Source organism: Penicillium subrubescens (genome assembly GCF_028828155.1).
Source record: "Penicillium subrubescens strain IBT 31985 chromosome Unknown utg000005l_segment0_segment0, whole genome shotgun sequence".
In the NCBI taxonomy this organism is placed as follows: domain Eukaryota; kingdom Fungi; phylum Ascomycota; class Eurotiomycetes; order Eurotiales; family Aspergillaceae; genus Penicillium; species Penicillium subrubescens.
In genome coordinates, this window is record NW_026643155.1 from 2009804 (window position 1) to 2023526 (window position 13723).

Below are 13723 nucleotides of genomic sequence, written 5' to 3' on the forward strand. Positions count from 1 at the left end.
TTCATGAAAAGAGCTACATACATGATTTGAAATCCGAGAATGCAATGAATAATATCATGTTCAATGGGAATCAATAAAGGAACGCTTAAGTGACAAGCTGTACAACAGGCTTCTAATCATTATTCACGCTCGGATCTCCTCCATCGCAGGAACCTTTTCACACTCTCCATATTAATCCTCAAGGCCAGGCTACTTGAGATAACTGAAATGCTGCTCAGTGCCATAGCCAACGCGGCCCATACAGGACTCAACCTCCAGTGTTCATTCATAGTGATCATCTCACCACCAACCATCTTCTGATGGTGGCCACTCACGATCGGGTAGAAGACACCAGCAGCGACAGGAACAAGACACAAGTTATAAACGACGGCCCAGCCAAAATTCATCCGCACACGGTTGAATACACGACGGCTAAGAATGACGAGTTGTAAAATCGTGCTCAGATCCGAGTTAAGCAAGATGAAGCTAGCGGAGTTGATGGCGATATCTGAGCCGGATGCCATTGCGATACTGACATCTGCGGCTGCGAGAGCGGGAGAATCGTTGACACCATCTCCGACGAAAGCCACGATTGAACGTGTTCCCATCTGGCCTTGAGGGCCCTGCGCTCCGACGCTTGGTGTTGTAGAGTGAACCGAGCCATCTTGGACTTGTCGTACGAAGCTTGCCTTCTCCGCGGGCAAAACGTTGGCCATGACGTTCGAGCGAGAGATACCCAGCATTTCAGCGACAGCGTGTGCGGTTGTCTGGTTATCGCCCGTACACATGAAAACCTCAACGTGTCGCTTGTTAAGTTGAGATATCACATCAACTGCCTCCGGCCGAATTGTGTCCGATGTCGCAAAGACGATGGCGGGGACAAACGAGGATGTTTCGGAAGAGTGGCGACGCAAGGATAGAATGGCAGTGGATTTGCCGCTGGATTGAAACTTTGAAAGCAGACTGGAGATGAAGTATGTATCGCTGTTGTCAGGGAGGACACTATGAAGAAGGCGCTCATTGCCAATTGCAGCTTCATACTGTTGGCCACTTCCAGAGTTCTCAACAGTCACTGTGAAGATACCCTTCATTCCCTGGCCTGAAATTTCTTGGATATCAGAGGACATAACGTTGACCATTGGCTGCACTTGGCAGAAAATAGAGATTGCCTGGGCGATTGGGTGGTTGCTACTCTCTTCCAGCTTCCGCGCCAGGGTCCATGCAACTTTCAAAAGTTCCTCGTCTTTTGTGAGGACTTCGTGCTCAGTGACTTTGAGGCTTCCACCCTCGGTCAGAGTGCCAGTCTTGTCGAAAACTATAGCGTCGAGACGACTGGCCTCTTGGAAGGCTTCGCCGCCACCTTTCACAAGAATACCATGCTTCGCCGCAAGACCGCCACCCACGAAGAGTGCAGTTGGCGCAGCAAGTGCCAGACCACAGGGGCATGCGACAACGAAGACGGCGATAGCAAATTCCAGGCTCCAGAAAGTCCAGCCACCACGAGCAATGTCGAGGTAGTCGATGGGGAGGGCACCTGAGTGACCGAGGGCGAGCCAGATGACAAAAGTAAGAATAGCAATCAAGGTAATGACAGGAACGAAATGAGAGGTGAGCAGATCTGCAACTCTTTCCAAGGGAGCCCGCTTGCTCTGACCCTCGCGAACCACGGCAATGATTCGGTCGAGCATGGATGACCCGCCAAGCTCGGTGATGCGAATCTGCACGGGCTGGCCAACGTTGACTGAGCCGGTGAAGACCTGATCTCCGGCGGCTTTCTTGACAGGCCGGGACTCTCCCGTGAGAGAACTCTCGTCAAACTGGAATGAAGCTTCACTGACAACTAGCCCATCGGCAGGTGGAGATGCACCATGCGGAATGCGAACGATGTCACCAATCTCCAGGAGATCAACACCGATGCGGGTCATTTGATCTGAACCAAGGCCCGCAGAAGCACCGGTATCCGCGGACTGATTCTCGACCAGCAATGCATCCGATGGCCGGAGATTGCCGAGTGATGAAACGGCATCACCAGTTCGGGCTTTGCTGTATGCCTCCAGGAAACGACCAGCGAGAATGAAGAGCGTCAGGAAGACCACAGAGTCAAAGTAAGTGGTACTATGAGCACTTGTTTTGGTCCCAACCACCGCGTCAACAATGAGTACAGCCAGGGAGGCGAAGTATGCAACTGATGTACCCGCCGAAATCAGAAGATTCATGCTGCCAAAGCGATAGAATCTCCGCAAAATAGGGACCCGGCTTCCTGGACGCCACAAGGCATGGATTTCCTTGAGCGCACGTGTATGGAAAACATCAGTGCCGTAAAACATGACCGGCGTTGACATGATGAATAGTGCCCATTCGATGCGAGTGACGCTACCAGACCAGATCGTCTGCTCCAGGTACATTCGGGTCGCATTCTCAGAGGGGACAAGTGACATGAAAACGATTCCAATGAGGAAGGTCGGGATTGCGACTACAAAGACAAAGAGCAGGCGAGTGAGTAGCCTGCGTCGTTCATGGAGCTGCATTGCCCGAGACCTATCTTCAATGGTAGGCGGGTGGTAGATGCTAGCAGTGAACCCACTGCTGGCCTCATTGATGGCCGTAAGAATTGAACGGACAGTCAAGGTAGGCGGTGCAGGTGTATAGGTGACTCTGATGATGGGCTTTTTCTCGGTGGGGATCTCGTCCACGGTGACATTGTGAAGCAACTCCAGGGAGGCCAGGACTTTCTCGGGGCAGTGGTGGCAGAACATGCCATCGACGCGAACCGAAATTGTTCTCGTTTGGACGGGGTTGTATGCTTGTTCTGTTGTAGACACGGTATCGACGCTGTTAACTGCAGCCTCGTATCCCATGCCATCAATCTTCTCCACGATTTTATCCAGATTCTCTCGTCCTTCAAATTCGATCTTTCCACTATGGGACAGGAGGTTGACAGAAACATTGCGCACGAAAGGTAGCTCCTCCAAGCCTCGAGTGACGGCGCCTACGCAGGAACCACAAGTCATGCCCGTGATGGCAATCTCGGTGACATAGAGTCTGGGACCCGTTTGAGGGGCCAAGAGCTTGGGGACTGGATTGACTTCATCAATAAAGGCTTCAAATCCAATATCCTCGATTTGACCAATGATAGTGTCAATATTTCCCCGAGGTCCTGTGTATACGAGAGCCGCGCTATTGGTGAGCAGGTTGACGGAAATCTCTCTTACATAATCAAGGTCTTGAACAGCAGCAGTAACACTATTGACACAGGATGCACAACTCATGCCAGCGATGCTAATCCGTGCGGTGAACTCGTCGTCCGTCTGAGATGGAGTTGATCGAGCTGTTTCAGTGATTTCAGGGGGAATTGAGATGGAGAAATCCACTGGGCGTTCTACCCGAGTCTCTGAGGTCGCCGCCGACGGTGCTGCGTGAGATATTGCACTTGTTGGTGATCGTTCCAAATCCGTAGTTTGTTGGCTATGTCCATCATCGTCGGTTTCTTTCCAGGCGGGAGCCCGAGGAGACTTTTCATTGAAAGTGCCAACTTCAGTTTGAGTGGAGTCGGGAGAGAATTGCTGAGCTTGTTCCTTCTTGCAGGCATCACAGTTGGCAATATGTCCTTTCTCTCGACTATTGTGTAGCCTTTCTTTGATGTTTGATGAGAGGCTAGAATAAGAGGCGCGAGGCGAGAAAAAGCCCGAGCCGCGATGATTCCAAGAGGTAGTATCGAGCTCGGAAACGATGGCTCCCCGGTCATCATAGGTTGTGACATGATAAACTTCGAAGGCGGCCTGAATGAGAGCAGCAGCCAAGTGTTCCGGTTGTACAGAGATTCCATGCGATACGCGCACTTCATGTGTCAAGATCGACACATCGACGTCTTGGACCGTAGGGATCTCAGAAAGGACCTCGGTGACATAGGCCACGCACGAAGCGCAGTGGATATTGCTCACCCAGAAGAGACTTCTCCTCATGGTCATATTAGACGAAGAATATTGCTGGATCTTTGGGGTATGTGATCGTGGAGGACTGTATGGAAGTTCTCGTTCGGAAGACATGATCCACAAAAAAATTGGTTATCGATCGCCCGGTCTGCGGGCACTAGGACTCAACAATGAAAGACAAGTTGACAACGGTCGCGGAGTCCTTTTCAATGAAAGTAATGAGTAATAATAGGTGCCAGGACGTAATAATAGTCTTCCTGTGTATTGCAAAACACACAGTATAAGATGATGTTCTCAATTATGCCCACACCAGAGATATGGCGGGTAGCAGGCCGGTATATTAATGAATTGCCACTTGGAGAAACAGCAACCGCGACACAGTCAATTGCATCATAAAAAAAAAGAAAGAGTCATGAGAAATATGAATGGAGTTGTCAGCAGGAGAGTTGATTAGCAAAAAGCAAAGAAAAGTTCCAGTGGAATCAAGTAGACGACACGCGAAAGACAAAGATGCGACATTTGTGCGTGAACAAGCACAAATGCCGCAGAGTCAACACGACCAGCCGCATGCCAACCATCGAGTGCCATGACCCTCGTGCAGGTATGTGACACCATATTTCGGGATGAACAGCCACCAGGTATGGGGATCTACGTAGCTTCGGGCCCCAATATATTGTAAAGTCAACGACCTTTTACGAGTTGGAGCTACAGCTTGAACATAACGGGCGTGAACTGGACTCGAGTGGATGCCTGGTGGCCTTGGTGCGTGAAACCCCGCTCTTGCTGTTGCCACTTCTTTGAGGCAATCAGGCAGGCAGGCCCCAAGGCAACAGTGGGAGCCAATATATCCTATTTGGGACTAGTGGCAACTCTACACTTGACTCGATCCGGATCACGTGGTGCCTCCTCCAGAAGCTGCCTGCTTGAAGGCAGAACCAGCACCAGGCGAATAGATGATTCATATCCGAAGATAAATTTTCTTTCTCTTCTTATCTCTCTTCCATACTCAAATCCTACTCATCTCCTATCTTCCCTGCTCACAAACTGTGGAAGCTACGAATTTCCACACATTCGACCTCTGCCAGCTGAACGAGTCGAACGCGCGCCCGCCAACTGAATGGAACGACACGTGACTCCACCATTGAGCCACGGGTGACGTCCACTCACAAAAACTTCAACTTCTCGCCAGCCTCCCCACCTCACACGTTCCTTCGCCCTTATCACTTATCTTTTTCTCTTCTATTCCCCGACACGCGTATTTCAGATTCGTGTCGCGCGACTCGACGCTTCGTGAGCATTGCAGACCAACACAGCGCTGCAGCGCTTGGTTGGAAAGCAGGCTGCTCCATTATCTTCCAAATTCGCCAAATTTCTCATCCTAGACCTCATACTCTTGCTCCTCATCTTTACCACAAGCTCAAACCTCACAACTCTATTACTATCCTCCAACCTACGCCTCACTTGAAGAACCTTCGATCACCAGAGGTCCCGAGGATAATTGCAATTCGTCCCAGTTATTATTACATCTTATTCGCATACGCCCTTCATCCCCGCAGCCATGTCGGCCTCCCGGTCTACCAGCATCTCCGTGACCCCTCGTGGTCCACGGCCTCCTGTTGGACGCCTTGCAAGTCTAAAGCCCCCGAGTTCAACCCCGATCAGACGTCCACAACCGATCGGACGCCCCCAACCTGCACGCCCTAAAACACACCCGAAGACTCAAAGCTGTCCCAACCCGGGGTGTCCTGCCCCACATATCGTCGAGGATGAAGGCCAAAAAGTTTGCTCTGGGTGTGGTACTGTTATCAGCGAATCCAATATTGTGTCCGAAGTGACTTTTGGAGAAACATCATCCGGTGCTGCAGTTGTACAGGGATCTTTCGTCGGATCAGACCAGACCCATGTCCGAAGCTTCGGACCAGGTTACAATCGGGGTGGTGGTATGGAATCTCGGGAGTTGACCGAACAGAATGGCAATCGATATATCAATCAACTAGCCCGAAGTCTCAACATCCCTGAAAGTGCCGTGAAAGCTGCTGGTCAGGTTTTCAAACTCGCAGTTGGTCTCAACTTCATTCAAGGTCGACGTATAAAAAATGTCGCCGGTGTTGCCTTATACATCGCTTGCCGTCGTCAGGATGGTAATACATCAATGTTAATTGATTTTGCGGATGCCTTGATGGTCAATGTTTTCAAACTTGGTCGCACATACAAAGCCCTTCTCGACGAACTTCGGCTGGGCGGCAATGTCTTTCTTATGAACCCCATCGACCCGGAAAGCTTGATCTACCGATTCGCCAAGCAACTGGAGTTTGGAAATGCCACGATGCAAGTGGCGGGCGAGGCCGTCCGTATCATCCAGCGGATGAACCGTGATTGGATGTCAACCGGTCGACGTCCTGCTGGTCTCTGTGGCGCGGCGTTGATCCTGGCAGCTCGAATGAACAATTTCCGCCGAACCATTCGTGAAGTGGTCTACGTTGTTAAAGTCACCGAGGTCACCATCAGCCAACGTCTATACGAGTTTGGCTCGACTGAGAGCGGCGAGCTTACTGTGGACCAATTCCGCTCGGTGCAATTGGAAAATGCGCACGATCCCCCGTCCTTTACTAGGGGTAGAGAGGGTAAAAAGTCGATTCGTGCGACAACCAAACACCCAGAGACTGCGGCCGAAATTGAGGGTGATTCTGTGGAAAGTGACAGGGAATCAACTCATCCTCCGCGATTTGATGCCGACGGGTTTGCCATTCCCAATATTCCAATTGATCCCGCCTTGATGGATAATCCTCAACGACGAGGATCTGTTGCCAAGGCTGTGAACGCGGTCGTCGAGGATGCTGAGAAGGAGAAGGCTGGCCTCAAGGACGTGAAGATTAAGGGCTCTCGGCGCCCATCTTATCCCGCACCTTCTGCAGATCAAATTGCATCGGAGGATGCACTTGAAGAAGAGATCCAGACCATGCTGGCCAAAGGTTCGGATCTAGTCGAGAGTATTACCGAGCCCAAACCGGTCAGTGTCGTTTCTGACAGCGTTGATATCGACGAGGCCGAGTTTGCGGACGATCCCGAAGTTGTCAACTGCCTGCTCTCCACCGACGAAATCGAGCTGAAAGAGCACATCTGGGTCCACGAGAATAAGGAATATCTTCGCACACAACAGGCAAAGGCCCTAAAGCGGGCACTTGTCGAAGCCACTGCTGGTCCCTCTACATCCAAGCCTAGAAAGCGCCGCAAGGGCCGTCTTGGTGATGTGACCTACCTCGAGGGCGATGGCGAGGATGGTCGCAGCTCTCGCGCTTCAACCCCGGCGGAGGCCACACGCCGAATGTTGGAGAAGCGTGGGTACAGCAAGAAGATCAATTACTCACTTCTCGACAACCTATACGACCAAGACGCCTCAAGCGATAAAACTGCGAAAGTGGAGTCTCTGAGCCGAAGCGACAGTCGCAGTCGCAGTCGCAGCCAGAGCGTTGTTTCACGCCGCAGCGTGAGCGTTCAACCTGAGCCGGCACCGGCACGCTCCCGACGTGCAGCACGCGCGTCCTCGCGAGCTCCTTCGGGTGTGACCAGCAAGCCTGTGATTTTCGCTGCTCACCAGCCCACGCCACCTCCCACTGCTCCTTTGGTCTCCGCTGTGTCGACCCCGTCAGCGACCGCTCCGGCTGTCCCCGCAAATGATGATGAGCCTACAGGCCCTGATCTCGACGATATGGACGAGGACGAAGACGATGCTGAGGATGACCACGTCGACGACGCGTTCGCCGGAGAGTACCACAATGATTACCAAGACGACTATTACGATGCGGGCAGCGATTACGACTATGATTAACGTGATTGCCAGGGGAGGAGACCCAACATCAAGCTCTACAGCGTGTTTTCCATAGAAGCGCCAATATCTTTATCGCCCTGATAGCTAGGGATGATGTCGTGCACAAAAACAACCGTGAGAATTGGCTTGGCATAGAACAATAAACAAAATAATTCAAAATCAAAAAAATAACTTAATTCTCTTCATCCCACTAAAGCTATATTGTAAGTCCTTTGGCCTCGTACAAATCATATCTACACCTGTCCCCTTCCTTCATCAACATCGTGCACTCGAGCCCATCCACAACCCCTCTAGTCATACTCTCCCCGACTTCCCCAACTCTTCACCAAATACGACAATCAGAACCGCTCATTGCGTAGTAGATACTTACCACAAACATACACAAGTCTGCAGATCCTCAACCTAGTTTATCTGAGTCCGTGAGACGATCGGCTTCCTCCCCGATCGCAAGATGCGGGGGACATACGAGCTTCCCAGTGTGGATTGTCTTCCCCGGATTGCGTACCCCCGCAAAAGGCATTGAGAACCGAGGATGATAAATTTTCGATGATTGCTGGGCTACTATGCTTCCATATCACCCAGGAGTGCTCTTACTTGAGTAGATTGCATACAGAAAGATGTGGAGAAACAGGATAAAAGGTACAAACTGAGACAGTATTGGCAGAAAGCCTCCCAAACCTCCAACGTAACTTCCAAAAGATCTCTCCCATATACCACTGGAACATTCCTTTATCCCGTTTACCCGCTAGCATCTCACACAGCAACCATTTTACCTTCTACTCCAGTGCTTAAACATACCCTTATCGACCATCCTCCGGCCTAACTCCGTGATTCACCCCTCTCCAGTGAAATCCAAGACAAAGCCGGCGCTCTAGAATGCCAAATTCGGAGGACAGGCTTACGGAACACCCTATGCCATGCAAGGGGATTGGTCGAGCTGGGAACTGACTGGCTCGGTTGTACGGGATCAATGTGGTATTCCCAGATCTTGTATTTCCTGCTCTAGGGCTTCTGCGGGGGATTAAGTATTTAGACTGCCTCATGCGAGCCAGATTATTTGCTTTTTTGTATGCTTGCTCTACCTTATTTTTGTATTATTTTTGTTGAACAACACCAAGAAGACTGATCTGCACCTCGCCTCGCCTCGTAATGGTCAAGCTTAATATATACGGCCGTGGGCGGCCGCTCAGAATGGCGATTATGTTTACCTGCCAATTGGCTTTTATTCTCTTTGGTATGTTTTTCACTGCTTCTTTTACTCGGTATCTTATGGGAGAAGCAAGGTGTCGTGCATCTCAACGATAACTGACAGTGCCATATCACATTGAAGGATACGACCAGGGAGTATTCTCTGGAATCGTCGGCAATGACGATTTCCTCGAAGTCATACACCATCCCAGCGCAGGAATTCTCGGAATCATCGTATCAATATACAACCTGGGTTGTTTCACCGGTACCATCGTTTCTTTCGTAACGGGCGATCGACTCGGCCCACGAAGGTCGATGTGGTTTGCGATGGTTTGGATCATCGTTAGTCTTTCAGAGACAACCTTTGTGCAGTTACTTGGTAACCATCAATCTCACCACGCTTCACCTAGATCGGTGCAACACTACAAACAACAGCCTTCTCCCGAGCACAACTCCTAGTAGCCCGCTTCGTCACAGGAATTGGCACGGGAATCGAAACAACCACCGTCCCCGTTTATCAATCCGAACTCTGCGAAGCCAGGAAACGAGGCAAGTATGTGAGTAGTGAGCCATTATTCGTTGGTGTCGGTATCGTGATTGCATACTGGTTCGATTATGGGATGTCGTATGTCCCCGGCGCGATCAATTGGCGTCTTCCCATAGCTTGTCAGATGATATTTGCTATTATGGTGATTTTGTTGGTGTTTGGGTGAGTCGTTATTCTCTCATTTACTTCATTCTTGGAGGGGCGTGTTACTGATGAGAGTTTGATGTGTTAGTTTGCCCGAGAGTCCGCGCTGGTTATATCGCCATAACCGACCCTATGAAGCGTTGCAGGTTCTATGTGATGTGTATAACATGCAACCTGATGATCCAAAGGTTGTGTCCGAGTCAGAGGGTATCCTGGAGGCCATTGAATTGGAGACGCTACATGGCGAATATAAATGGTCGCAGATTCTTAAGCGGGATGAGGTTCAGACGGGGAAGCGGGTGTTGTTGGCTTATGGGATTCAATTCATGAATCAGATGGGTGGCATCAATCTGGTTGTAGTAAGCGGTGTCTCAAGTCTCAGATTCTTCGAGTTGGACCTTGCTAATCATCTGATCGTTATGATTAGTACTATGTGACCTCGGTGTTGCAGTACAATGTTGGTTTAGATCGGAAATTGAGTCTCTTGCTCGGGGGAGTGATTCAGATCATGTTTGTGATCGGTATGTTGTCTGCATCGTCTCATCAACCCTGGATTCTAATTTAACGATTGAATTAGGCTCCTTCTATCCAACCTTTTTCTCCGACCGATACGGTCGTCGCCAACCCATGATGTGGGGATCTTTCGGTCTCTTTATATCCATGATGATGATTTCTATTCTACTCTCGTTCAAGGGTATATGACCAGCAGCTACCCATATATGTCTCTTCTTTGTTGAAGAAATCTCTAACTAACACAATACCAGGAACATCCATCGAAAAACCAACAGCCTCAGCCTCAGTCGCCTTCTTCTTCCTCTTCATGCTCATCTTCGGTGCCTCGGTCAACTGTATCCCCTGGGTGTACGGACCAGAGATCCTGCCACTGCATGTACGGGCAAAAGGGTACGTACATCACATACAATATTCTACCCCTCAATATCAAACATAGATATAGGGCCTTGCTAACCTCACAATCACTTCCTGCCTACCAGCCAAGCAATCGGCATCTCCGCAAACTGGCTCTGGAATTTCTTCGTCGTCATGATCACCCCAACATTAATTGAGAATCTTGCCTGGAAGGGTTACCTTATCTTTATGTGTTTGAATCTGGCTTTTGTTCCGGTTAGTCCAAGTCCTTCCATGCATCGAGCACAATACTAATCCCTGGCTCACCTTGACTGTGCTCGTAGATTGTGTACTTTTTCTACCCCGAAACAGCAAACCTCACCCTCGAAGAAATCGATTTTCTCTTCACAGATCGCGCGAGACATCCGTCTTTGCGCGCGCATATTAATGCCAGTGGTGACAATGGTGCCGGTGGGAATGGAGGTGGAGTGGCTGCTGGCAAGGAGAGTGAGAGTACTAGTCCGGTGGAAGTGCGGGAAGATCATGTCAAGGAAGAAAATTACAATTAGACTATGCGGGCTTTGAGACGGGAGATAGGAGATTCAATTCGCGGTGGAAGAAATATTTCTAGGCGAGTTGACTAGGTACCACATACAGTGGGCATTTACGGGATGACACCCGGAGGGGTCAGGAACACAGTCCTGGAACACAGTGGCAGTTCAAAGTCTGAGTTAGAAGAGACTTGGAACGGACCAACCAGACATACTTCAATCACTCTCATTTGAAGCCACTTTCTAGATGTTTTTATAATCAACTTTCTTGATTGCATAGATACCGTTTCTGTGGTCTATGGTTCAACTTGTGACTGCAAGCCTGTTGTGTTGCGGGTCGCGCTCGAGACATATTGTGCCTTTACAGGACCCGAAAAACCCTCTAAGATCTCAACACAAATCTCAAATCTGAATTTTTCTTGTTTCATTTGCGTCATAAATTTGTGATAATGGTAGGTAAATAAAACATCAGAGCCAAGAAGGAAAATAAATAGGAAAACATGCAAATAAACCCCCCCCCCCAAGAAAACGATTACGACGCCAGAGCCAGAATCCCCACCAAAAGGAAAGAAAAGAAAAAAAAAAAAATTAAAGAAAACCAGTAAACACCATACCCACTCACCCTCCTGGGATGAGTTTTGAAGCGAATTGCCGAACTGGGTCAGTTAGGCGCGGGCGTGGAAAGCAAAAAAAGGACTAGAAATCGAGTAATCAAGAACAATCAGAAGAAGCGCAAAGTACGAAGCACGAAGCACGAAACGGCGAGCGAGCGAATCGATCGGGCGGCGGCATCGAAGAAATATCTTCTGGTCGAAGGTCGGCGGTCCGGTGCTGAACGCGTTCGATGATCGATTGTGACTTTTGGGCAAAAAGATAATTAGGCGCGAGTGCTTAGGAGTCGATTTCCATTCCCATTTCAACGCCTCCGTTCAGCCCCGCTCCCGCGTCCATGCCACAGGTAGGCGAGTGAGAGTGGCTTGAAAGAGCTTGTTGCAGAAGGGGTACCCCAGATGCGGAGGCGGCAGTGAAGGGGTTGGCGGCGGGTTGTGGACGGCTTGCAGCAGCGAGAGGAGCGGCTCCTTCAAAGACGGGAGGAGTGGAGCGCAGGTTGTTCAGGCATGATTCCCACGATGAAGCCACGAGCTGACCCTGAGTGAGGTCTTCATTGAAAAGGTAAAAAGCCGGTGAAAAAGCGGAGACGGGCATAGCGGCGACAAGATAGGCATTGAGTGCGCGGCTCTTCATGAGCATCTGCGAGTGGTGGAGATAGGCGGCGTACTGGTTGTCGATATACTTTGTCCAACCACGGACAGCAGGGGCCATGTCGTCGTCGGTATCAATGCGCTGCCAGCTGATGCCCAGGAGGCGAGTGGCATCGTCGATGAGTGGTTCGGCTGGGGGGTGGCCGGGGCGGTGCGGTGCTGGTCAGCCATGTCGGAGCCGTTCAATCGCTGGTGCATTGACGCGAGAGCAATGTCATCCAGACCTGGGGCAGAGGTATCAAGCCGCTGGGCCTTACGACTGATATCGGCACCATCTGACTGGATCGCAATAGATCGCGACGAGATTGGAGCCGCCGTAGCTTGTTGCGACTCGGTTTTTTCTTCATACCAAGTACCCGTTTGGCTCTCGGCGGAGACTGCCAGGCCGGTTTGTGGATTCAACAGAACCATTCCCTCGCCATAGATAGGCTCCTCCTTGCGAGCGGAAGCAGGTTGGGGCTGCGGCGGAGCATTGACAGCGAGGGCATCATCAAAGGCAGCCTCGTCACGCGACCTCTTCCGAGACGGCTTGGGCGGAGCGGGAGCAGCGGAGACATTGGTATTCACGGCTGGCTGGGCAAAGCTGTTGGCCCCGAAGGCGGAGGAGTTGAAGTTCCCCGGGTAGGTGTGGAAACTGCCCGGGGTATCCAGCAAGGACTGGGAGGGGAGCTGGCCGAAGGCGTTTTCTTGGGAAGGAGAGAGGACCATAGCGGGACCATCGGACAGGCGATTGAGGATCATAGGACACATGATGAAGGTCTTGGCGATGTCCTAGACGAGAGGTACTGTACTGTAGGGTTAAGTGAGCAACACACAATAAGCTTCAACCACCTGGTATATAGATCACGAGCTAAGAGCGTGCAGGTTGTAGAATGAAGGAAGGGACAGAGAGAGCGAAGAAGTATAGAAGAGAAAGGTAGGAGGGATATGGAGAAGATAAGAGAAGAGACCAAATGGCGGTAGGACAGAAGAGAGTTCGGGGGGACGATGATTGGCAAGAGAGTCGTAGTAGGCGAGTCAAAGAGGCAGACAGGAAAGGGAAGAAAGAAGAGAGGAAGAAAGCGAAGAAGAGCGCAAAGACGATCTGAGGCGATCGGAGGGGGATCCGCAATGCGGAGGGAACCGTACGAAACCACCGTACACGGGCATGTAGGATAGTTCCGATCAGCCATGACCATACCGAAACCATACCAGTGGAGCCCCGAGCACTGGCCGACGTCGTTTGGCTGCGGCGGGTGGGGCTCCGCTACAGGCAATTGGCCAATCATTAGTCGTGTCCAGTCAGCCCAGCATGGCCCAGCCCCGTCGCCAGTCACGGTTCCTGCCAGTCATTTCAGTCATTTCAGCTGCTGGTCACTGACTAACTGCGCGTAACTTGGTCCTGTCGGGGCTGCCATCGGCCGGTCCGCAGGTTTCTCTTTGGCCCCCGTCACCTCGTCAGCCAT

The 13723-nt window shown here is 50.8% G+C and overlaps 4 protein-coding genes across 4 annotated transcripts; 2 read left to right on the plus strand and 2 right to left on the minus strand.

Annotated features, from left to right (window-relative positions):
• Positions 1-119: 119 nt before the first annotated feature.
• N7473_007251 (putative copper resistance-associated P-type ATPase) lies at positions 120-3941 on the minus strand (the record flags this gene model as incomplete). The annotated part of the gene is made up of 1 exon (XM_057153191.1): positions 120-3941. One exon carries the CDS (start codon positions 3939-3941, stop codon positions 120-122), a length of 3822 nt encoding a protein of 1273 aa, XP_057007529.1.
• A 1528-nt stretch (positions 3942-5469) lies between these two features.
• N7473_007252 (transcription factor TFIIIB subunit BRF1) lies at positions 5470-7740 on the plus strand (the record flags this gene model as incomplete). Its single annotated transcript, XM_057153192.1, has 1 exon — positions 5470-7740. One exon carries the CDS (start codon positions 5470-5472, stop codon positions 7738-7740), a length of 2271 nt encoding a protein of 756 aa, XP_057007530.1.
• Positions 7741-8931: 1191 nt separating this feature from the next.
• On the plus strand, positions 8932-11034 carry N7473_007253 (sugar transporter-like protein; the record flags this gene model as incomplete). The annotated part of the gene is made up of 9 exons (XM_057153193.1): positions 8932-8974; positions 9053-9270; positions 9339-9637; positions 9708-9978; positions 10047-10140; positions 10197-10313; positions 10384-10522; positions 10612-10741; positions 10810-11034. 9 exons carry the CDS (start codon positions 8932-8934, stop codon positions 11032-11034), a joined length of 1536 nt encoding a protein of 511 aa, XP_057007531.1.
• Positions 11035-11907: 873 nt separating this feature from the next.
• Positions 11908-13028, minus strand: N7473_007254 (uncharacterized protein; the record flags this gene model as incomplete). Its single annotated transcript, XM_057153194.1, has 2 exons — positions 11908-12437; positions 12503-13028. 2 exons carry the CDS (start codon positions 13026-13028, stop codon positions 11908-11910), a joined length of 1056 nt encoding a protein of 351 aa, XP_057007532.1.
• Between the last annotated feature and the right edge of the window lie 695 nt (positions 13029-13723).